At 46.5% G+C, this 25,714-nt stretch overlaps 1 protein-coding gene across 3 annotated transcripts; it reads left to right on the top strand.

The window, feature by feature from the left end:
- Nucleotides 1–1,139: 1,139 nt before the first annotated feature.
- On the top strand, nt 1,140–21,134 carry LOC142666408 (zinc finger protein 512B-like). Of its 3 annotated transcripts, none has more exons than XM_075846437.1 (17): nt 1,140–1,223; nt 2,705–2,803; nt 5,415–5,488; nt 6,399–6,527; nt 7,283–7,455; nt 7,909–8,060; nt 8,194–8,265; nt 10,418–10,543; nt 12,644–12,768; nt 14,035–14,127; nt 16,301–16,399; nt 16,491–16,658; nt 17,750–17,944; nt 18,157–18,258; nt 19,119–19,181; nt 19,259–19,357; nt 20,301–21,134. In XM_075846437.1, the coding sequence occupies exons 1-17, from the start codon at nt 1,193–1,195 to the stop codon at nt 20,580–20,582; spliced, it is 2,082 nt and encodes a 693-aa protein (XP_075702552.1). In that variant the 5' UTR covers nt 1,140–1,192; the 3' UTR covers nt 20,583–21,134. The 3 variants fall into 3 exon arrangements, with proteins under 3 accessions (XP_075702552.1, XP_075702551.1, XP_075702553.1); XM_075846436.1 differs by having other exon boundaries at nt 7,283–7,497; XM_075846438.1 differs by lacking the exon at nt 18,157–18,258 and having other exon boundaries at nt 7,283–7,497.
- The last annotated feature ends 4,580 nt before the right edge of the window (nt 21,135–25,714 follow it).

The raw sequence follows: 25,714 nt of genomic DNA, 5'->3' as shown, positions 1-25,714 counted from the left end.
GATCAGTAGGTATGTGGGGTGTATGCAGGATCACTAGGTATATGGGGTGTGTATAGGATCAGTAGGTATGTGGGGTGTATATAGGATCAGTAGGTATATGGGGTGTATGTAGGATCACTAGGTATGTGGGGTGTATATAGGATCAGTAGGTATATGGGGTGTATGTAGGATCACTAGGTATGTGGGGTGTATGTAGGATCACTAGGTATGTGGGGTGTATGTAGGATCACTAGGTATGTGGGGTGTATGTAGGATCACTAGGTATGTGGGGTGTATGTAGGATCACTAGGTATGTTGGGTGTATATAGGATCACTAGGTATATGGGGTGTGTATAGGATCAGTAGGTATGTGGGGTGTATGCAGGATCACTAGGTATATGGGGTGTGTATAGGATCAGTAGGTATGTGGGGTGTATATAGGATCAGTAGGTATATGGGGTGTATGTAGGATCACTAGGTATGTGGGGTGTATATAGGATCACTAGGTATGTGGGGTGTATATAGGATCACTAGGTATGTGGGGTGTATGTAGGATCACTAGGTATGTTGGGTGTATGTAGGATCACTAGGTATGTGGGGTGTATGTAGGATCACTAGGTATGTGGGGTGTATGTAGGATCACTAGGTATGTGGGGTGTATGCAGGATCACTAGGTATATGGGGTGTGTATAGGATCAGTAGGTATGTGGGGTGTATGCAGGATCACTAGGTATATGGGGTGTGTATAGGATCAGTAGGTATGTGGGGTGTATATAGGATCACTAGGTATATGGGGTGTGTATAGGATCAGTAGGTATGTGGGGTGTATATAGGATCAGTAGGTATATGGGGTGTATATAGGATCAGTAGGTATATGGGGTGTATGTAGGATCACTAGGTATGTGGGGTGTATGTAGGATCACTAGGTATGTGGGGTGTATGTAGGATCACTAGGTATGTGGGGTGTATGTAGGATCACTAGGTATGTGGGGTGTATGTAGGATCACTAGGTATGTTGGGTGTATATAGGATCACTAGGTATATGGGGTGTGTGTAGGATCAGTAGGTATGTGGGGTGAGGGTCGGGACATGACCTATGTGTAGGGGTCAGTAATGTGTCCGGTATATACAGATCTCGGCACCCCCTCCCCTCGGTTCTCCCCCCTTCAGTACCGCGAGAGTTCGGGCTCCGGGGGCGGAGTAAGCTCAGCGCATGACCGACAGCAAGCGACGGGGCCCGGCAGGTAAGATCCCGGCACACCGGAGACCGGATTCCTGCTCCCACACTTGTCATCACCCCAAATATACCTCCGTGTACCTCACACCTCACTGCCTGCCTGTCCCCGGTACCGCACACCTCACTGCCTGCCTGTCCCCGGTACCGCACACCTCACTGTCTGCCTGGTACCTCATACCTCACTGCCTGCCTGTCCCTGGTACCTCACAGCCTGCCTGTCCCCGGTACCTCACTGCCTGCCTGTCCCCGGTACCTCACTCCTCACTGCCTGCCTGTCCCCGGTACCTCACTGCCTGCCTGTCCCCGGTACCTCACTGCCTGCCTGTCCCCGGTACCTCACTGCCTGCCTGTCCCTGGTACCTCACAGCCTGCCTGTCCCCGGTACCTCACTGCCTGCCTGTCCCCGGTACCTCACTCCTCACTGCCTGCCTGTCCCCGGTACCTCACTGCCTGCCTGTCCCCGGTACCTCACTGCCTGCCTGTCCCCGGTACCTCACTCCTCACTGTCTGCCTGTCCCCGGTACCTCACACCTCACTGCCTGCCTGTCCCCGGAACCTCACTGTCTGCCTGTCCCCGGTAAATCACTGCCTGCCTGTCCCTGGTACCTCATACCTCACTGCCTGCCTGTCCCCGGTAAATCACTGCCTGCCTGTCCCCGGAACCTCATACCTCACTGCCTGCCTGTCCCCGGTACCTCACACCTCACTGTCTGCCTGTCCCTGGTACCTCACGGTACTTGACCTTTCAGCCGCCACCTGATACTTCACATCCCACTACCTGCACTTGGTACCTCATGCCTCACTGCCTGTCAGTACAGCTGATATCTCCTACATCACTGCTGTCTCTATACCTCACTGCCTGCCACTAAGCCTGGCTCGTGCCTCACCCTGTCCCTACATCTCATACCCCACAACTTCCGTCCTGCAGAGGGGGCAGTCACACCCAGGCCTAACAGCCCCTCTGCCACATAAGAAGGCCCCAGTCTTATAGAGGGCACATTGTAGCGGGGAGGGGGATCTCTGTTATGTCCTCCTGTCCCTATTCCCCATTACCCCCCCCCCCCCCCCCCCCCCCCCCCCAGGCTCCGTCCTCACAACTGATACATTGTTACCTACATCCGATACCTCACTACATCATTGTTCTTGTGCCTCGCACCTCACTGCCTTTCTCCACCCTTGATACCTCACTTATTACTTCATGCCTCTAGCTGTCCCTCACCACATACCTCACGCCTCGCTGCACGTGGCTCATCCCACTACCTGGACGCCTGCTTTATGTGGTATATATGGTGCCAACAGCTGGCGCCAGCGTCCGAACTGGAACTCACCGGTGTGCGAAGAACGTCATTTTTCCCTAATCCTCAAATCAAAGAAGCTTACACTCTAGTTTCCCTACCACACATTCTCTATGGGATGTCTAGTAATCTGCCACTGTGATGCCCGCCCTCTGCCCAGATTGACTCCGCCTTTTTAAAAATTTCTCGCCAGTCATGGCTGACTCTCTCGCCACGGGATCCAGAAGGCAATTTCCCAGGATCAGTAAATCCAGAGCTTCCACGCAGCTGCAGTTCCTCGCTTCGGACTCCGGTAAGTGTCTGTCTCGTCTTCCGCTCTGATTGGCTGCTCCTGTGAGAAGTACCACAACATTTATAGATTGGCTTTATTGCCCCCTACTGACATTTCTGGTGCACAGAGATTTAGAAGGTGCGACATACCAAGAGATGGGAGAGCAGATCCCGCAGGAATTCTTGTGACCGTGACACCTTTTGCTCAATGTTTACCGTTGACGTCTATTGGAATGGGTCTCAAATCGCGTCAGAGTCGCATTGTGGCGCCAGGAATCTCAGAGCAGAAATCTGAGCTGTGGAGAAGGTTCGGCCTTGGCTACGTGGGGACTTTTACTGATCACTGGCAAGCAATTTCTTGTCTCTGCCCATGGCCAGGGCATTGTGTGCCAATCGGTGTCACGGGTAGTGCCACCCAATACTCATAGGTCTCCCAGTGAGGAAATTAAGATACAGACATATTTCAATGTTGTCTTTTTGGCCAATGATACATACAATGCCCATTACTCTAAACTGTGCCCATATCTAGGTGCCCAGTGGTATGTATAGTTGTCACTTGCTGGTGCCCAGATGTATTGGCATTATATACAGGGTAACACACAATAACCAATCCCTTTATTTCTCCGTATTTGTGATGCCCAGGCCATTGTTCATTGGTATATTGTGTGCCCGCTGGCATGTATATTGCCAATGCTGTTATGTGCAGTGGTATAAGGTGCCCAATCCCTGTCAGTCAATAGTACCTGGTACCCGCTGGTATATACATTTCCACTGCGAATAAGGCCTGTCACATGATGCAGGTTTTGCAGACTGTGTTGCCACATTTATTCCGTTAAACATTCATGCCCCTCGTTCACTACTTGGTGCTCATTAACATTTTGTGCCCATTTAGTTCCTAATGACGGTCGATTCTCCTGTAGTTGTGGTGCTGTAGGCTCGGCACAGATCCCTCTGGTACATCTTCAAAGGGCCGTGACGTGAATGCCCAGGGCACAGCGTTCACCCAGGTTGTCATGGATGCCGTCATGCTTTGAAATTACACCCAGGAGATCCCTTTCTTTGCCGACGGCTGCACAGAAATAACCCGGCGATGGTTTACTGCAGGTTTAAAGACTGACGCAATCATTATGTATGATTCCCAGATCCAAGTGCAGGCCAAAAACATATGAGCTGCAATACCGTTCACAGCCCATAAATCAAGAGTGGCGCTGTTTCTGGGGAATTTTTTTTTTTTCTAATTTCCTACAACCCCTTCTAGATAACATACGCCACCAATGCCAAGGAAAGTGACACGAGGCTATTAAAGAGCCGTGCCACTTTGTCTGCTGTCGGCTCCGTTCTGCTTGCTCATAGCTGCCACGTGCTCGGCCACTGACTATAAGAACAAGCTGAGAGGATTCGGCAGAAGACCAAGTGGCACGAGCTTTCCTAGCGCCACTGCCACATCACCGGCAAAGGTCAAGATGGTTGTACACCCTCCGATTCTTGGCATATCCTTGCAAGATTGAGGCTTCTTTCTACACGGAAGTCATAGTTAAACCGGGCACAATGCAGATCCCTTACCTACAGAGCGGTGCCAGGCTGCAAAGCATCATGGCCCCAAATTTTATCACCATGTAAATGGCATTGACCGGCGATAATTATTCGGCAGCCCTACCGCTGTATTTATACTTCTGTTGCCATCCAAGGGGAAGTGCTGAAAAAAAATACCCCATATGGAAATTCCTTATGATCTGTGAGGGTCTTCTCCCTTTTTTCTTAAATGTCTATCAGTGTGTTTGGTGCAACTTTCTAATTTAGTTTTTATTAAAAATAATTTTTGCTTTTTCAGATACAGCTGCTTTGTATCCTGTACATAGAGCAGCTGTATCTAGCGCTGAGACCTGAATCCGTCAGGTCCGCGGGACTGACGGGTTCAGTGACAGCGGGTCCTGCGTGTCTCTGTTATCGATCACATCTAAGTTCATAACTTAGATGTGATCGGTAACCGGTGGATCCGGTGTAGACCCGCTGACACTGAACCCGTCAGTCCCACTGAACTGACGGATTCAGGTCTCATACCCTAGATACAGCTGCTTTGTATCCTGTATACAGAGCAGCTGTATCGTTCGCTGAGACCGGAATCCATCAGTCCCGCGGGACTGACTGGTTCAGGGTCAACGGGTCCAGGCAGGATCGACCTGTAATCTATCACATCTAAGTTAAGACCTTGTTGCTTATATAAAACATGAAGTTATAGGTGTAGTTGCCCTTTAAGAGTTATTTTTGTACATTTTAAGTACGTCTTGGGTATATTTGGAGCGCGCTAGGTGTGACGGAGAGTGTCAGCGATAAGTGATAATTCCTGGTGGGGCCGGGGGGGTGTTAGTTTCTGAGGTAAGATGCATAATAATCAGCCAGGGAGTTGACGGCGACGTGTGAGCTACCACAGAGAAGAGAGAACGAGGAGATGCTGGGAGAAGACGTTCAGTATTTTGTTCCTGATAGAATCCGTTTATTTGGCGCGGTTTATAGTTTCTCGCTACAATTCTCGTCTGATAGTTTCTGTAATAAAATGGTTAAAATAATTGCTTTGTACGAGCGAGTCCAGCCCTGTACACGACTCTGAATCTTCTCTCCTCATGTGTTTCCAGGAAGCTTTTACAACAAGAGGACAGTTCAGAAGAGATATGCTAGACCAGAAAACCGCGAGCTGCGAGGAATACCTGTAAGACACCACTTAAAGGGGTATAAAAAAATGGGGGTCCCAGAGCTGGATACCCCACCTATCTGGAGAATAGGTGTAGTGTGTCCCCTGTTGTGCCTTTGAAACCAGCACAACCTGGGCCGCAAAGGGGGAAGTGCTGCGGCCCAGCGTTGGCACTCTCCATTATAGTCTATGGGGAGATATGGAAATGGCCGACTGTCCCCTTTGCAAATGTTCTCCGGCCTTTTCAAAGTCAAAACGGGGGGTACACAGGTCTGCTTTTCTCCCAATAGGTGAGGGTTCCAGTCATTTATGGTATATAAAACAAGAAATTACTTCCTGTCAGCCATATTCGCTCCTGTGGGGCTAATATTTTTGTCACACGGTCACTGACAAAACTTAGCTTATTTGTGCCTGTATAAGGCTTCCACCATTCCTTTGTCAACTCTCCCTGGCAACCAATCTGCAATCAGCTGTTCAAGCATGCCAATATAACTGCAGACTATTGCGCCCACAGCTGGCAGAGAAATCATGTAAATGTATAAAGTCAACACATAAGCACAAAGCATATGAATAATATGTGCGAACATTGAAAGCACATATTGAATAATATATAGACAGGCGTCGATTGCTCCCCAGTGAACTAATTGGAGGCTATGTATCCTATGCATGCTGGGCAATGTATCCTGATGTCATAATTGGGGGAGGGCTCCTGCTGCAGCCAGTTGCCTTACAGCCAAGGACAGTTTTGATCTTCACAGATAAGAGAATTCTTTATAAATTGATCACAGTTTTGATTGTAGTATGAGACAGTGGGATACAAGGAGGAGAGGGTACTGGGTACTAAGGGTGGAGTTTCTTTTTTTTTTGTATATTTCCTACAGTTTTTTTCAGACCATTTGAGCATTTTTTTGTCCCTTTTATATTTCAGCCCTCCCTGATCAGCGAGTGGAAAGAAATGTTTAAGACGTTGTCGAGGGTGAGATGTCCAAGTTCAGGCTGCTGGGTGGAGTTCCCCAGTGTGTTAGGACTAAAACAACATTATCAACGGTGCCAAGGGGTAAGAAAAAGTGGGTCAGTGGTGGGTAAGACGTAGGTGGAACTGACAGAACAAAGCTCCATAATGAGCATAATCACAGCGTGCATAGAGAGCCTTAAAGGGGAGATACTCCTTTAAAGGAAGACCCACACTTACATATTAGAAAAATCCCATATACAGAAATTCCCAAACATACCTGCATAATCCGAGTCACCGTGGACCGGGGGATCCCATTATACAGCAGAGAAGCGGCGTAATATGAAATTCCTTATGTCGTCCCTAACAGCCGCTCACCAGACAAGGGGTCATTTTATGTCAACCTTTGTCTGCGGAGCCATAGGGGGCGTTAAAGATAGCGTTACATGTGGCTTCCTGGAGCTACCACTAGGGGGAGCTCACTACATTCCGATGTATACAGTTCCCATTGAAAACAGTATGTAGTGAACTCCTAGGCTCCCCCTAGTGGTGGCTGCAGGTAGGCAAGATTTAATCATGTAGGGGAACTTATTAAGCTGTTTACGCCACTATAGTGGTAGAAAAAAGTTGCAGATTTAGGCGCACAACTTTTTTACTTTTTACGCGTGGCACTTTTACCAAGTGGCTTAACAAAATGCGGCTTTTGCAAAAGGCCAACCACGCGTTTATAGCATTTACTATCATTCGGCCCAGAAACTGGCATAAATTATATAGGAAAGTGGTGTGCTTTATATCTGCGCCGATACAGACTCCTGTTCTCTATATTGCCTGCTTTTCTCACGCATTTTGTTCCTTCCCAGGCGCCGCTCGTGTCCCGGTTGGTGCTCTCCTGCCCGCACTGTGAAGCCGTCTTCGCCTCAAGGCCGCAGCTGCAGAAACACTTGATGTGGAACCATTCAGAGACGGAGGAGACCAGAGAAAACAGGCCAACCCCACACGTGGTCTCTAATGGGGCGAAGGAGAAGTGCAAGGGGTACCCCAAAATTGCACATGGCAACACAACGCATTTTGCGCAGTTAAATGAATGGCACCGCTATATTAAGACTGGGGTGGACTGAGCAGGCGGGCAATCGGGCAGTTCTCCGTGGCATAGAAATAGGCGCATTTTTTGCACGTGGGGCCTAGCAGTGCGATCCTGCCACAACCTAGGACATCTCCACAATTCCTCTATGTTCATTTAAAATACCGGTAGCCGATCTTTAGCAGCCATTAGCCTTGTTAGGGACATCATTGAACCCGGTAGCGTCCAATAAGTCAGTGACCATTCACCATCTACTACGTGAAAGGCTGCTAAACGCCAGTTTGGGGGGCCCAACGACGTCTCAGTCCACCCCAGTAATTGTATTTTATTTTATAAAGCTTTTTCTGTTTGTATGGTCTTGTGGTGTGGTCTTGGTTTTAAGTTTTCTCTTTATATTGCCTTCAGGGTGATGAAAAAAAGATCTCCGGCAAATAAAGTGTCAAAGTCGGGTACAGGGCAGACACGGGGGGAGAACGGTGACGTCCCCCATCCCAAGGACAACGACAAACAAGGGGATCTATGTCTGTCTGATGAGGATCCGGAGAGAACGAGGCACAGTAAGGGGAGGGCTGGTGGTTTATTAGTCATTGTATAACCTCTCCTTCTCTCTTAATGGCGCCCGGTTGCTTTTTCTCGCCTTTCGAAATGGTTTTCATTTATTTTATTTGTTTCTGCTCTTTCATGAGTCAGGAAGGAAACAGAAGACTCCGAAGAAGTTCACAGGAGAACAACCGTCTATCACCACCACCTTTGGGTTAAAAGGTAATGGATGTATAAATCTAATATTGTACTTCATGCAGGACATTACTCTGTTGTGTTCTAGATCCAGCAGGATAGTCCTTGATTTCGGGACTGCAAAACGTGCGGTAATGTCAATGAGACAATACTAGCTTTACTGGCTGCTGCCAGCAGAGGGCAGCATTACTCTGCATCTGAGAGGAGGAGAGTTTGTGTTCAGCGCAGGTGCAGTGGCTACTGTGATGGGGAACTCGCGGACCTTAGGCTCTAAATTAAGCATAGTATGGTGTTCTCTGGCCTCCATATGGCACTATGTGAGTAATATTGGGCCCCTATGTGGGCAAAATATAGCACTCTGGTCACTGTTCGCTCCATGCATGAAAAATATAGCACTATATGGGTTGGGGTCCATGTAGGCACTGTATGACACTATCTGGGCAAGGTATGGTAGTCTGGGTATTTTAGTACACGTAATGTATCAGGGCAGTAAATGGGTCCGGTATGGTACCGTCTAGGCCAGGGGTGGGGAACCTTTCTTCTGCCGAGGGCCATTTTTATATTTATAACATCATTCGCCGGCCATACAAAATTATCAACTTAAAAATGAGCCTGCTATATTTGGTCAAACATCTAATTAACTCCCCCCTAACGTGATGGCGGGAGCTGCTTCTCTTTGGTGCGGCGTGCGATGTTCGCCGGTATTGATAATGTTGCGTCGGTCAGTCCGGAGCGCGGTCGACTCTTTGCAATGGTTAGTTTTGAAAACAACTCGCACCGACTTCCATACTTAAAGGGGTTTTTCCCATCAGGCACATTTATTACATATCTACTGGATATGTCAGATACATTCAGGTCCCACCTCTGGGACCCGCACCTATCTCTAGAACGGGGTCCCCTAAACTCTGTTCTACCGCTCTGTGTTCCGGCTGATTTCCGACCATGAATAAGAAAATAGCGTAACTCGCTGAGCTGTTTCCGTAACTCCCATAGTAGTGAATGGCGGTTACGGAAGCAGCGCAGCATGCGAGTTACGCTGTTTACAGAACTACCATTCAGTTCTATGGGAGTTACGGAAACAGCACAGCTCAGCGAGTTACACTGTTTTCTTATTCATGGTCGGAAATCACAAGCTTCTGCCACAACATGAAGAGGAAGAACAGGGTTTTAGGGGGCCCCGTTCTAGCGATAGATCTGGGACCCGCACCTACCTGACATTTTATGACATATCCTGTGGACATATCATAAATGTCCTTGATGGGAAAACCCCTTTAAGTCACCTGGCCTCACCTCATGCATTCAGCACAGGTGCTATGTCGACTCTACAGCTAAATTTCTACATTTAGGCCTCAGTTAATTTTCAAAATTTTAGGTCAGGAGCAGGAGGAGGGCAGATGAGCCAAGTACTGGCATCACTACTAGTGAATGAGGATGTGGCGGTCTGAGTGAGGAGGTCAGTGCGTGCCGGCCCGGGAGCGGACCAGTCCAGTCACCTGACCTGAGTTACCTGACCTCACGCACCAGCCTCACTCAGACCGACGCCATACTTGGCTCCGTCCACCCTCCTCCTGCTCCTAAATGTGAGTAAGTAAGGCGGACGGAGCCAAGCAGGTTATTCCACGGTGGCAGGGCGGTCAGAGTGAGGTCGGTGCGTGCTGTGACGGGAGTGCACCAGTCCAGTCACCTGACCTCACGTGACTGGATTGTGCTGGCCCGGGAGTGGACCAGTCCAGTCACCTGACCTCCTGTCACTGCCGTGTGGTCAGGCGACCGGACTGGTCCACTCTTGGGCCGGCATGCACCAACCTCACTCAGTACGCCTGAGCCCAGTAGCGAACAATGCGCGGTCTGAGTGAGGTTGGGCCGGACCAAATGATCTCGCGGGCCGGACTCTCCCCGCCCCTGATCTAGGTGATCCGTAACACTTTCTGTGCATTATTTATGCAGAACTATTTATCTATGGACATATGGCAGAAACATTGCTACATATTGATGTCCTAATGTGATTTCAGGAGGTATATGAAGAAGGGCCAGGCAATACACAGATGTGATAAGTGTGAACTTGGTTGAATCGTTGAAGTAAACGCTCATGTGTAACGTCGGTCCACGTCTCATGGAGTGCTGCCATCAAAGAGCATTGAAGACTTGAGGAACTCAGATCCCAACTTTTTGTCCACAGGTTTGGGAAAAACAGAGGATAAGTCCAGAGGAAGACAAGGACGGGTTGTACAGGGGAGAGTTGAGGAAAAGAAGAAGATAGAAAGTGCGAACCTAAGACTGGAGCATATCATGAAGCCCCCCTCAGGTAAGAAGCACAATACACCAATCTTCACAATTACTCTCAGTAAGTCACTACTTAGGCCTCATGCACACAAACGTGTTTTTGCGTCCGCAATTCATGCATAAAAACGGATGGGCCCATTCATTTCTATGGGCCCATGCACGTGAGTGTGGTTTCCATGGTCCATGCATTGGCCAGGAGCCTGGACCCCCCCAAAAAATAGGACAAGTCATTCTATGGTCCAGGTTTGAGGTTCGGGCTCATTGAAATCAATGTGTGCATGGTCCATGAATTGCGGGCCGCCCGCGGGTGACACTCCGCGGCCGTCCGAGCCGTAATCACAGGCCGTGCACACGGCTACGGTTATGTACATGAGGCCTTAGGGCACACGACCGTAGCTATGTGCATTCATTTCAATGTAATAAGACATGTCCGTTCTTTCTGCGGTCCAGGTTCCCGGGCCATGCACGGACCGTGGAAATCACGGTCGTGTACATGGGCCCATTGAAATCAATGGGGCCGCAATTCACTCGCAGATTTGCGGGAGAATTGCGGCCGCAAAAATAAGTTTGTGTGCGTGCGGCCTCAGGGTTCGTTGTTTAAGAGCCCTAGCTGGACAATCCAGTTTTGCAGGATAACATTTATGGGATATGTATTGTTGTGCAACCATGTTTTATTGCTCCTAGGCATCCAAAATAAAAAAGGAACTATGCAAATAGTCTTGATTAAAAATAAATAAATAAGCAAATCCTATCGTTTTGTGTACACAGGAGCTGTGCAGATCTATGTGTTTCCATGGTTGCATAATGCAAACAAACCCTGGGTGCACAGTGATCCTGCAGTCATGTGTTACTCCACTCACTCTGTCTCTAAATGCATAAGCTATAGTTTGCCCTTCAATCACTTCTCACAGGCTTCAGGATGATTTGAAGAAGAGAGTCAAAGGTAACGTGGGCTTATCCCTAATACTTAGATTTTTTTTTGAAGACATGAGCCCTCCTATGATTGGCTGATAGGGCTCTCTGAGATTCAGCTCACATCATATGCATATAGTGTGGCTCATTTCTGCCCCCTATTGGCACTTCAGAGAACTCCTTTTCAGAGAACTCCAGAGAACACGTCAGGTGAGAAGTTTCCTTTAAAGGGAATGTGTCGCTAGAAATAATTTTTTTTTCTTTTTTCGTTTAACAGTTATTATATACATGATTACACATTGTTCTACTTTTTTTCACGAGTCAGGAAATATTATAAATTAGATTCTAATTTATAACATTTCCCAGTGCTGGTCACTAGATGGAGCAATTCCCAAAATTGCAGCATTGGCATGTGGTAAAGCAACCTCATTGCTTTATGCTGCAAAATTTGAGAAGACACACTCGCTCTAGAGTCCTCAAACAATCCCCCTCCTTTATCCTTGCTAGTGCCAGGAGAAGGAGGGGGTTGAATCTTCAAACCTCCTACACTGTGTGCCGCCATTTTTTGAGCTAACACACAGTGTAGGAGGATTAGATACAGTGGTAATCACACACTAAAACACGAACATACACAGACATAACTTACCTGCTCCTGCCGCCGCCGCTCCGTCCACTCCTAGTCCTTGCTTCTGACCACATGTCCGGAAGCCGCGACCGGAAGTAGTCATCTTACTGTCCGGCCGCGGCTTCCGGTCCACAAGAAAATAGCGCCGGATGTCGCTCGGCCGAAGACCTTCCATTTGCACTGTGTGGGAGCGGCGCATGCGCCGTTCCCACACAGACGGCGTACACCATAGTGATTGGAACGGCTCCCGTTCGCATTCTCTATGGGGTTGTATGTGCCGTATTCCATCTCTGTATGTGTCGTTAATCGACACATACAGAGATGAGAAAAAAATGGCAGCCCCCATAGAGAAGAAAAAGTTAGAGAAAAAGTAAAACACAAACACACATAAATAACATTTATTTTAATAAAACACTAAAAGCAAATTAATATGAAAAAAAAAAAATTTCCGCGACACCCTTCCTTTAAGACACCCCACTTGTCTTGCTGTCAAGGCACTGGAAAAGCTCATGACGTGTGATTTGATGAGAATATTCTTCTTTGGATGGGTACAGATCGCTCTCACATTTCTCCCCCTTGTACCAGGCAGTGTGGATGACAAGTGCCAACGTCAAAGCAATAAGAAGGGTGAGGTGACCTGTCCAAACTGCTCATCCGTTACACGCAAAACCATGGCGGGGTTAAGAAAACACATGGATGTATGTGAACAGGTGAGGCTGACTGACAACCTGATTTCCTCCTGTCTACTTTAGGGATTTCCAATAGTTGAATCAGGCTGGAAAAAAAAAAAGGAAAACATAAATTCTGGATTCTTGGAAAGCTGGGTGACAACCAATATGGCCACCACTACTGCTTTCACTCAGCTTTCCCAGACTCCATAATGGTAAGTCTGCCCGGTTGTGCCTGATGAATCCCATGTCTCCTAGCTCAGCAGATTTGCCATGACAGACTCTAGGAAAGCTGGGTGACAAGTGTGAGCTGTAATATTAGTGGTATATGTTGTCACCCAGCTTTCCTAGAAAGAGTTATAACTAATAGAATATTTTACAAGTTGACGGGAGAGGACAAGTCTTTACTGGTGGTTCCTGGATTATATTGGGAAGTCATCGTGGACGTTTTTTTAGGAGAAAAACATCAAATTTAAAGGAAAACTCCTCCAATATTTTACATAAAAGTCTAATAACTTTTTGAATGCTTTTCTTTACTTTGTACTGATTTTGAGCTATTTGTTGTTTTCTTCTCCATTCACACCCAAAGAGAGTAAAAATTCTGCTGGTTCCTTAATAAAATCTGTATGCGTCTTATCTACACTCTGCAGACCATCATATGGCCTAACAGCTGAGCTCCCACAATGCACCACTCTCCGGTAACAGGAGTATTTTTAATCTTCCTGACGGAACGAATAGTAAAAAATAATATGATTAAATCTCAGTATGATATAAGTAAAGCAAAGTGTTTACAAAGATATTCAACATAAACTGTAAAATGTTGTCAATATGTTGTATAAAGTGGAGATTTTCTTAATGGTTTGGCTTAGAAAGCGTGTCTGGCACTGGAGGACCGGCGGGCACCTCTATACATTACATGACAGCCCATTGATGTCATTAGGAAGAGTGCAATACTTCATTTCCCCTGTGGTGGCACTGCAGTGGAATTATACAGGTTCTCCCCAAAGGTTACCGCTGATCACTGATGGTCTTCTCTGTGATCAACTTATCGTCCTGGTACCCTTCTAACAAAAAGGGATTGTCTGGCGCTTACACTTATATATACATTTCATATTGACCGTTTTTGTTTTAATGTAAGCTTGCTGTATGGGAATCCTGGGAGTTGTAGTTTTCCAACAGGTTGGAGATCACTGCTATAAGGGATATGTCAGTTTGTGTGTAATGATATCTTCAGCTCTTTGTGGGGGTAGTTACACAGCAGCTGCAGAACCAGCCATGCGCTGACGTTACCTGTCTCTTATTTTTAAGCTGCAAGAAGCACTGAGGTGCCAGCAATGCAGGAAGCAGTTCAAATCCAAAGCCGGTCTCAATTATCATACCATGGCAGAGCACATCAATAAGGTGAGCTAAACGCCCGCGCTCTGCAGCTTCTACAAGGTCGGCGGAAGGAATTCTATGGATTTTACCTATGTAAACACATGACATTACTTATCCTGTACTGATCCGGAGTTACATCCTGTATTATACTCCAGAGCTGTACTCACTATTCTGCTGGTGGAGTCACTGTGTACATACATTACTTATCCTGTACTGATCCTGAGTTACATCCTGTATTATACTCCAGAGCTGCACTCACTATTCTGCTGGTGGAGTCACTGTGTACATACATTACATTACTTATCCTGTACTGATCCTGAGTTACATCCTGTATTATACTCCAGAGCTGCACTCACTATTCTGCTGGTGGAGTCACTGTGTACATACATTACATTACTTATCCTGTACTGATCCTGAGTTATATCCTGTATTATACTCCAGAGCTGCACTCACTATTCTGCTGGTGGGGTCACTGTGTACATACATTACATTACTTATCCTGTACTGATCCAGAGTTACATCCTGTATTATACTCCAGAGCTGCACTCACTATTCTGGTGGAGTTACTGTGTACATACATTACTTATCCTGTATTATACTCCAGAGCTGCACTCACTATTCTGCTGGTGGAGTCACTGTGTACATACATTACATTACTTATCCTGTACTGATCCTGAGTTACATCCTGTATTATACTCCAGAGCTGCACTCACTATTCTGCTGGTGGAGTCACTGTGTACATACATTACATTACTTATCCTGTACTGATCCTGAGTTATATCCTGTATTATACTCCAGAGCTGCACTCACTATTCTGCTGGTGGGGGTCACTGTGTACATACATTACATTACTTATCCTGTACTGATCCAGAGTTACATCCTGTATTATACTCCAGAGCTGCACTCACTATTCTGGTGGAGTTACTGTGTACATACATTACTTATCCTGTATTATACTCCAGAGCTGCACTCACTATTCTGCTGGTGGAGTCACTGTATACATACATTACTTATCCTGTACTGCTCCTGAGTTACAGCCTGTATTATACTCCAGAGCTGCACTCACTATTCTGCTGGTGGAGTCACTGTGTACATACATTACATTACTTATCCTGTACTGATCCTGAGTTATATCCTGTATTATACTCCAGAGCTGCAATCACTATTCTGCTGGTGGAGTCACTGTGTACATACATTACATTACTTATCCTGTACTGATCCTGAGTTATATCCTGTATTATACTCCAGAGCTGCACTCACTATTCTGCTGGTGGGGTCACTGTGTACATACATTACATTACTTATCCTGTACTGATCCAGAGTTACATCCTGTATTATACTCCAGAGCTGCACTCACTATTCTGGTGGAGTTACTGTGTACATACATTACTTATCCTGTATTATACTCCCGAGCTGCACTCACTATTCTGCTGGTGGAGTCACTCTATACATACGTTACTTATCCTGTACTGATCCTGAGTTACAGCCTGTATTATACTCCAGAGCTGCACTCACTATTCTGCTGGTGGAGTCACTGTGTACATACATTACATTACTTATCCTGTACTGATCCTGAGTTACATCCTGTATTATACTCCAGAGCTGCACTCACTATTCTGCTGGTGGAGTCACTGTGTACATACATTACATTACTTATCCTGTACTGATCCTGAGTTACATCCTGTATTATACTCCAGAGCTGCAATCACTATTCTGCTGGTGGAGTCACTGTGTACATACATTACATTACTTATCCTGTACTGATCCTGAGTTATATCCTGTATTATACTCCAGAGCTGCACTCACTATTCTGCTGGTGGAGTCACTGTGTACATACATTACATTACTGATCCGGAGTTGCAGCCTGTATTATAGTTCAAAGCTTTAGTCGCAGTTCTTCTGGTTGTTACTGGAAACAGTCAGCAAGTTTGCCTACTTACCCCTAACATCTCGGCTGAGTTTTTCCTACTTCTGAATATTGTACGGGGACTGGTGTTCTGATGACACTTCCCAGAATGCAAATCACTAGAGCAATCTTTGTGCAGACACTGAACAAGCAGGGATTACTGGGAGATTTCTGCTCTGAAGCCTGGTATGCTTTATGGTGTATGGCAAATGCTGAGAATTTAATAGTTTCTACAATATTGGTGTGTGTGTGCACATATATTCAGATTCTCATATATTCCCCTTCCCAAAGTCTTCCAGTCTTCACGGTAACCCACTAGATGATCCCAGAGAGCGGGAACGCCTGAGAAAAATGTTGAAGCAGATGGGAAAATTGCGCTGTCCTAAGCAGGTATACAGCGAACTGTAAATGCCATATATTGCTATTGCCGGCCCACCTGTAGCGGTAACACTGTGTGTACTCTCGGCTTCTATGATCCCAGAATTGCACGGCCACATTTTGCAGCTTGATGGGGTATCAGTACCACACCCAGCGCTGCGGCACCCAGCAGTGCGACCGGGAGAAGCTGCACTTCTCCTGCCCTCAGTGTAAGAAGGCTTACCAGTCCAAGGCCGGAAGGGATTACCATGTGCGCTCGGAGCACTGCGCGGTGAGTTGCTCCTTTGTAAAAGATGTTGTAATTGTGTTTTTCCAGATCCTGAGGCTTCTGCGCGGTCCGAATACTTTAGTTAGGCCCCACGACCATAAGAACCGTCCGCAATTACTGACACATTCACCTCTATTGACCACGGATACCTTCCCGTATATATTCACGGGAAGGTGTCCGTGCAGTAGAAGTGTACCGCACAAGGTAGGACATGTCCTATATTTTGTTTTCACGGACCATGCTCCCATTTATTATACATATGGGGGCACGACCTTCAAATGTGGGTGGCTGTCCGTGCCCGCAATCTGATTTCGGGCACGGCCGTGTGCATGGGGCCTTGACCAGTTACCATTCATGACTTCCATTGATGACTATTAAGACCTGAACTAAAAATGTCAATCCGTCCTTATACTGACAGTAGCCGTTTTGGCCCACAGCTTATCTAGCCGACTTCCTCATACACCCGCATGTTCATGTGCTTCTTCTGCGAGAACAGGGGATCGGGGATGATGAAATTGATCATTTCCAAACCTATTTTCCCCTCGACATCTGCCACTAGAGAGGGTTGAGACAAATACATGAAAATTATATAGGTCAGCCGGCCCCGCCGAATTAGGCAGGTATGGCGGACTTTCATCTAGTGTGTATGGGTAGTACTTGTCACCCGTGTGTTGTGTGCATTGCCACACTTAGGCCTCATGCACTCGACCGATGTCAGCACCTAATATATATATGCGTCTCCCTCGACCTCCCCATAAACGTGCACAGTTGACTCGGCCATCTTCCTAACCTTCCCCTGCCTGCGGGGTCTCTGCTAATGTTCCGAAAACTGTCACCAAAAATCTGTCCGTGGGGGAAGAGGGGGATGCAGCTGCAGTTTCTCACTAGAGTTTGATGGGGAGAAGGAGAGCAGCAGGGGGAGACATTTGATTGGCTCAGAGCGCACAGCTCCACGTAGACTACCCCCGATGGAGAGAGAAAATGTGCATTAACGCATCACTAGGTCACATGACCACAGTACGTACACGCGGCCGGAGGCTGCAATGACTTGCGATTCAGGAAATGACTAAGAAAGCCACATATTTTTTTTGTAGGATTCTGCGGAACCAGAGCCAGAGTCAAAGCAGACGAAGGTGGTGGAGGATTTTGAGCGCACCCCGAGTGGCAGGGTCAGGAGGCACTCGGCACAGGTCGCCGTCTTCCATTTGCAGGAAATTGCAGAGGACGAGCTGGCGAGGGAAGGAAGCCGCAGGAGAAAGAAGGAGGATTTGGTACCTGACAGCAAGAGGGTGAGAGGCAGATTATGAGAATCTGTGGCGTCTAACGTTTACAGGTATAATGATAGAGACGGAAGCCGCGCTCGTAGGTATAATATGGGAAGGTAAGTGCACTGTCTGCAGCTATTGCTTGCTGTGATGTCACATCTGTAGAATATATTCTGCAGCCGTCTAGTTATGTCTGAGGTCCAGTAGGGATGTCTAATATGCATGTCATGTGACAGCTGAACTACCTCCGCCCCGGCCTGCCGACCTTTAACCCCCACCTCCTGGACCGCTGGAAAGCACTTGTGAAGGAGAACGGCTTCATTTGTTGTCCCAATAATGTGAGTGGATGTGGGTTTGGGGAGAAAATGTAAAAAAATGAGTAGTATATCTGAACCATTTTCAAGATCTCTGCTTGCAATCTGTGAATGGAAACATACTTGTTTACACACAGAGGCTGAAAACATCAACAGACCTAATACTTCTCACAGCTGAGGATTTGTTATAATTGTATCCAGTCTAGACTAAACAGGCTGATACATTGTACATGCCCCGATACATTGTAACAAACTATCAAGACAGGGCAGAGATTTGTTTTACTGATTTGTCACAGATTGTTTAAACTGGATACAATTGTAGCAGCTCAGCTGTATAAGCAGGACAAGTTTTCAGCCTCTGGATGTAAACAAAAATGTTTCTATTCACTTACAGCAAGTAGAGGTTGTGAAAATGGTAAGGAACTGAAGTATTTAAACTATTTCCAACTTAAATGTTTAAAAAAAAATGACCCGTAAATTGAAGTTCTTGATGGTCGTTTTCTCAAAAGTTCTTAGAAATTCTATTACGCAATATCTCTTCTTTGGAAAGCTGGGTAATATTAAATGACCTCCAATATGGCCGCCGTATCGACTCCCACAGGAAGAAAACTGTCTGACCTATTATATCCGGAACTTGATTTTCACTTTGGATTTGCCATAGCATTAGGATAACCAGGTGGCAACTCCTGTGGTGGATGCAGTAGGAGGCCTAGAGGGGGTCACCCAGCTTTCCCAGAAACAGATATGACCTGGAAATGAATAGAACTTTTAAGAACTTGACCGAAGAGAATGAATCCGGAACGTTTATTTACTGGGGACTACTTTAAGGGGAAAATGCTCTTTCATGCCGGCCCCGTCACTCATTCCGTGCTTTGCTTTGGCAGTGCTGTGAAGCGATATACTCCAGCGTGTCTGGGTTGAAGGCTCATCTAGCAAACTGTAATAAGGTACCAAGTTACTACTTTTCCATCATTGCAGGCTGTTGTAAGGGGGTGGTCTTCATCCTGTTGTATTTCCCTTATAGGGAAATCACTCCGGGGGGAAATACAGATGTCTGCTGTGTCAGAAGGAGTTCAGCTCCGAAAGCGGCGTGAAGTATCACATCCTGAAGACGCACTCACAGGTGAGGAGCCGGTGATGGGGAAAGTTGCGCTCCTGATGGGGGAGCGGTTCACTGTCCAGCAAGGTAAGGCCCTGTTCACACAGTTTTTTTGCATTCAGAAAAGATCTGCCTCAGAATTCCTTCAGGAACTATTTTTCCGCGTCGTTTTTTCGCCTGCGGTCATTGAGGCTAATGCCAGGACCATGGGCAAGAAACGCTCAGAAACGAGCGCCGTGCGTTTTTTCTGTCCCCCATTGATTTCAATGGGAGGTCAGAGGCGGAGACTGCGGCGAGAAAGGACATGCTGCTTTTTTTCCCTGTGAGCGGCTAAATGCTGACAGGAAAAAAAACGCCTCTGCCTCTCGGGCGATTTCGGACGTTTTTTGTAGAGCGGATTCCCTCTTCATACGCTGTAAGGCCCTGTTCACACTGGGTTTTCTTTACACTGATGTTGACACGGAATTTGCGTCTGAATCAAATTACGTCCGAAATCGCCCCCCATGGACTTCAACGGGTGTTAGTGGCGTGTTTTTTTTTCCTGCGTGGGTTTTAGCCGCTCGCGGGAACAAAAAACGGCATGTCTTGTCCTGATTGCCGCGGCGTCCTCCTCTGGCTTCCCATTGAAAAAGCTGCGGCGCTCATTTCCGAACAAATTTCACTGCTTTTTCTGCCCGCGGTCTTTGCATTCGCTTCGTGGCCGTGTGCGAAAAACGCTGCAAAGACTCCCGCAAAAAAAAAAAAAAGCTACTTCTGAGCCAGATTTTTTTTATGCCGGCAAAACACACTCTGTGTGAACAGGGCCTAATAGAGAGTGACCGCGCCTCTGCGACGGTATGAGAACCCATGTCAAGGAAGTGGGGGGAGGGTGGCAAGATGGAGTCACACGTACTGGGAGCATGCTATGGGATCACAGGACTATTTGCAGCAGAGTAACCCAGTTCTACTACTGGCTGTGTATTCCTAGAACTGGTTCCGGGTTTCCACCGTTTCGTCGCCTTCTAAAAGAAAAATGAGTCCGGAGCGCTCCCCTGATGTGTCGGAGACGGAGGAAATAGAGGAGAATAAAAAGATGAAGGTCGAGGAGAAAGCCCCGTCATGCCGTCCCCCAACCTCGAGCCCACCCCCCGCTCAAGAGACTCCAGTTGCACTAAAAACCCAACCGAAAAAAGCATCCAGTAAACCCGGGGTCTGTATGGCACCCAAGGGGAACGTGCGGAAGGGTGGCCCATCAAGAAGAGGGAAATGACACCCAAGCGGTGCCACAGTCCGGCTCCAGAACCCACTTTAGTAACCAACGATAGTCGCACCAATCAATATACACATTCCTATTGTGCCCACCGCTGCAGCGTAACACAGGACCAAGTATACTCCGTATATCATCCGCTCAATACTACTTGAAAGTCAGGATAGAAAATAGTGACGTTATTATTGAATATTGTTATAGGAATCTATATGGAAAGGATATCCGCTGTCTAAGTGTCGCCCCCAAAAAAGGAAGAAGGGACGACTGTAGTCATAGGGGAGACAATGCTAATATTGCATTTAGGTGCAAAGTCGGCACTGAGGAATAGCGACCATACACGACCTCGGTTACCAAACGCAAATAACGCGCAGTGCAACGCAGCTTGGAGTCTCGATGCGTCATCTTATCTGCGTGAGGGACGTTACTGAGAAATGTGTCGTAAAAGGATTTTCCAGTTTTATATAAGTAAAGCTTGAAGGGGTTGTATGGGATTAGGGAAAAAAAAGTTTTCACTTTTTTATTTTTTAGAAACAGCGCCACTGTTGTCCATGGCTGTGTCTGGTACTGCAGCTCAGTCCCATTTACTTGAATGGATCCGAGCTGTAATACCAGACACAGCCATGGACAACCGTGGCGCTGTTTCTGGAAGAACACCAAATACTCTCATACAACCCCTTTAATCATTGTATAATGAATTAAGACAAAGTATATTAGAAAGTCGCAGAACTTATGCTCACCGTTTTTAAGATGTCTGCTTGCTTTCAGTGAATCGAAACCTTTTATATTCAGAGGCCTGTAATCTCATTCTGATCTGACGGAGGTCCAAAACTTGTACGGCTGCATTCACGAAGGGTTCTATGGTGATAACATTGGGTTCATTTGAACCATGGCAGGTCCGGGTTTTGCATCGGCTGGCGGTAAAATGTTGCTTTATTTCTGTCGTCTGTTCTTACAAAAGGTAACGAGCTGTGCATCTGTGTCAGTTGAATAGGATCGGACCGGTTTCTAGCCTCTGGATGTAAACAAGAATGCTTCTATTCACTGACTGCAAGCAGAAATCCTGAAAATGGTAAGGAATTACAACACAAAGTATATTAGGAAATCTGAGAACTATTGATTACACATAAAACTGGAAAAGCCCTTTAAAGTGTAACTAAATGTTTGACAAACCTCTGACATATCAGAAGATTTGATTGGTGGCGGTCCGAGCACTGAGACCCCCACCAATTCGCGTCTTGTTTGTCTTTTTCCGGAAATCAATGTATCGGAGTACAGGATCAATAGAAAGTCTAAGTGTCCGTACTCCGATACATCGGCTTTCCGGAAAAAGCAGAACAGAAACGAAGCGGCTCCTCCGAGTCGTGTTGCCGCTGCGTTGTAGCGATTGCTGGGGGTCTCCGTGCTCGGACCCCCACCAATCAAACCTTCTGACATATTACCATGACATGTCAGAGGTTTGTTGAACGTTTAGTTACCCTTTAAGAACCACCTATGCACTGAACAAACTTTTCCCTAGGGGAACCGTACAAAATTTGTATATCACCTAGTTGCACCCTGTCCCTGATTCGCGCCCATATGGCGCCATTTCATTATAGTACAGGATCCCCTTCACCTATGGAGTAAATCAAGCTGAACTGTGCCTCATGCATTTCATAACCGAGGTCTATAGACTTGCACTACAGATAAACGCTGATTCCTGATTGGTTGCTGGGCTTTTACTGCACCTGGATGCAATGTTGCCTTGCAATGCCGGCCCTTTAAGGGTGAGCTGCATTCAGACCCTCCCTGCTGAAATCAGGAAAAATCATGGCGCATAATGAAGACAATGCGAAGAGAAATGACTGTTTATTGACTCCGGTATAAGAAAAGAAAAATTATATGAGACGTTTAATTTATATATTTAATAAGCACTTACCGATCCGCCAGTGGTCAACGTCTGGAGACCGCCAGACCTAGAAGATACTATGATGTCATCGTACATACCTGGAACGCCGCGAGGCAGCCATTTATAGGACGCTAGCTGCGCACACAAAGGAGACGGCTATTTTGCTTATTCACTTCAGTAGCAACCGGAGGAATTTGTAAGAATACAGCGCGCTTAGTAAAGCGGCTCGGTCCAATGTATTGTCGTGGATATTGTGTTCAAAATGGACGCCCCCGCTCCGTGTATGATTGTAGATTTTATAACGCAGCTCCGCTTTTGCACGTGTACAGTTTAAATCCACTTCTAATATTGAGTAGCATTGCAGGAGCCTTGATTTTGCTCATCTTGACTTACATCATGTCTTATACTCCAATCACATCCAAAGCTGCATTCACATTTCTCCAGTTTTTCCAAATATAGCTGTCCCACAGCAGGCTCTTGCATTTCACTGCTACCCCCTGTCGGTTCAATGTCCGTACTGTGGTGCGTCGTACGTGATGTTGATGACATCTCCCACAATGCAATGCAGCCAGCAGAGTACAAAGCTTTATAAAAGTCTGACCGATGCCAAGTGGATACCAGCGGAATTGGGATTGCAGCTCTGGATGTGACTGGAGTATTGGACACACTATAACTGAAGATCAGCATTTGCAGAGTTGCTGCACGTTATACGAGGATTTAATGACGTGCGGGAGCGGAGCTTCACTTTAACACTAAGCACATAAAATATATACTCCAGTCTTTAGTTTCTCTTATGGTTGACCTTGATGCTCATCCATGACCATTCCCAATACTTACGCTTTTATTTGTATCCATATATGACCAGATATTCAGCCGCAGCTTTGTAGGTGTGTAGAGCAGATACTGATTTACGCACTCACGTGAAGCTCTGTGTATACCAGTTCCCCGTATTCCTCCCGTGTCTGTCATCTCTCCGTTGTATATTATTTGGCATCCGGCTTCATATTACAATAAAATGACGACAAGATTCTTGTACGCGGCGTGGGTTGGTATGTGTCAGTGTTGTTATACATCGTTCTTACAGAGGTATTGTTCACACGGTGCAGATTTTGCATGCAGTTTTATAAACCAATACCAGAATTGGATGCAGGAGAGCAGAATTATAAGGCTTTCCGTTATACATTTCTTCTGTTTAGGTTCTGGCTTAAAAAAAATACAAGAAAAACCTGCAGGAAATCTGCGCTGTGTGAACAAGGACACACAAATCTGGATCACGACAAACATGGCTGCCTTTTATGGGGATTGCCCCCCAGCTTTTTCAGACCACTGAATGGAAAGTAGAGATACATCATGCACTGCGTTATCACTTTATTGGCAGGTAGATTTGCCATTCAGGACCGTAGCGAGCTGGGTGACAGCCCCTGCTAGAGCTATAATATTCTTTCATGGATATTGTCTGAAAAACTGGACACCTCCACTGCGTACCGGATTGTAAAACGTAACTCCGCTTTGGATCATCCGACCGGTTACCTCTACTTTCTTCATTTTGAGATGTATCAGATCTTCCACTCCAGTCACATCCAAAGCCACATCGACAATTCTTCCGCTTTCCAATTAGAGGGCAGTCACCACTCCGAGCTGTGGTGCATTGTTTTGCGGAGCGGTTTCCGTGCCAAAAAACTCATCAAAATACTCTAAGGGTTGTAGTATTTATACCAGTGTGATGTAGAATGCTGCATCTCCCGCAATGCAGTACAGCAGATTGCCGACTGTGAGCTGTAAGATCCTACTATCTCCGTCCCCAGATATTTTACACCATATCGCTGCATGGCCAATAGCAAAGTAGCCACCCGGCCACGGCCTAGCAAAATATCTGGCTGCAAAACTGATTCATTAGAGTCGGAGGACCCCTTTAATACACTTGAGCAGCAGCGATCCTGATCACCTGACACTTGGGGTATGTTCACACGGACTATTTTGAGCTGGTTTTCGGGCCGTAAACGACTGAAAAATCGGAAGCAGAACGCCTACAAACATCTGCCCATTGATTTCAATGGGAAATACGGCATTCTGTTGTGATGGGGCGATTTTTACGCAGCCATTTTTAAAAACGGACCTGTAAATAAACGCCTCTTAAAAAGACGTGCGTGTCAATTCTTGAGCCGTTTTTCATTGCCTCAATAGAACAACCGCTCCAACAACGCAGCAAAAAACGTAAGTTGCTTAAAAAACGGCTGAAAAATCAGAGGCGGTTTTCCCTTGAAATCAGCTCCGTATTTTCAGACGTTTTTTTGTTAAGCGTGTGAACATAGCCTTACGGTAAACAGCGGCCTGTATTCTGCTGACAGACTTGACCTGCCCGCCGCCATGCTCTATTATCAGAGAGCTACTAATAAAAGACAACGCTTTGTTGAAAAAGATGGCTAGATCTACAATTCTAGTATCCACGGGTGATCTCTAACCTGAGACTCTTCGGCTGTTTCGAAACTACAACTCCCATCATGCCCTGACGGCTGCAACTCAGCCCGGTCCCAGCCTGAGGTAAGCACGAGCTTTGTTTTTTGGAGGCGGGGCCACGTTATCACCAGTGGGGTAAGAATGACGCTCTTCAAAATGAGGCGGCCATCTTGGGCTCTCATGGCTGGCACTCATGCAAATCAATAATTCACCGATTGTTTAGCCACGCCCCTTTAATGCGTCTTTTTTTTTCAATCTTTCTGTCGTACATGGGGCACAGAAAAATTAAAACCGGCGCACGTCCTTCATAAATATAACCCATTTATCTGCACCATTTTTGGGGCACAAAATGAGTCACTTAAAGAATATTTTAGTGGGTATAGCGTACCTATTTCCCATTCGAGGGTACGTGGCTGTGTTAACCCTTTAATACTGTTACTTTATCCTTTTATCTATGGCCAGCGATAAGTAATGGCCGCTGTAACTAATGGCAACCAGTACATTTAAGTAATTGAACATGTCAATATCGGTTTGTCACGTGTTCTACAATTTTTATTTCCTATTGGTTACTAAAGGGATCTCTGGGTAAACATGGCTGACTGGTGATTTATTTTTGTACTGATAATGTGAGGCCTATGGAAGCCATCTGCTCCCATGCCTGCTTGTATTTGGTTACCTAGGTAACCAGACTGCCGCAGCCTCCTGTTGGCGTCGCTTACTGCCGCAGGGTCTGTCGGGAACTGTAGTCCAATCTGGCAATTTACGTCCTATTAGGCGTCTGCCTCGAACTACA

Source organism: Rhinoderma darwinii, chromosome 13 (assembly GCF_050947455.1).
Source record: "Rhinoderma darwinii isolate aRhiDar2 chromosome 13, aRhiDar2.hap1, whole genome shotgun sequence".
Taxonomy (NCBI): Eukaryota; Metazoa; Chordata; class Amphibia; order Anura; family Rhinodermatidae; genus Rhinoderma; species Rhinoderma darwinii.
Note: the sequence above shows the minus strand (reverse complement) of the source record. Positions and strands in the feature narration are given on the sequence as shown.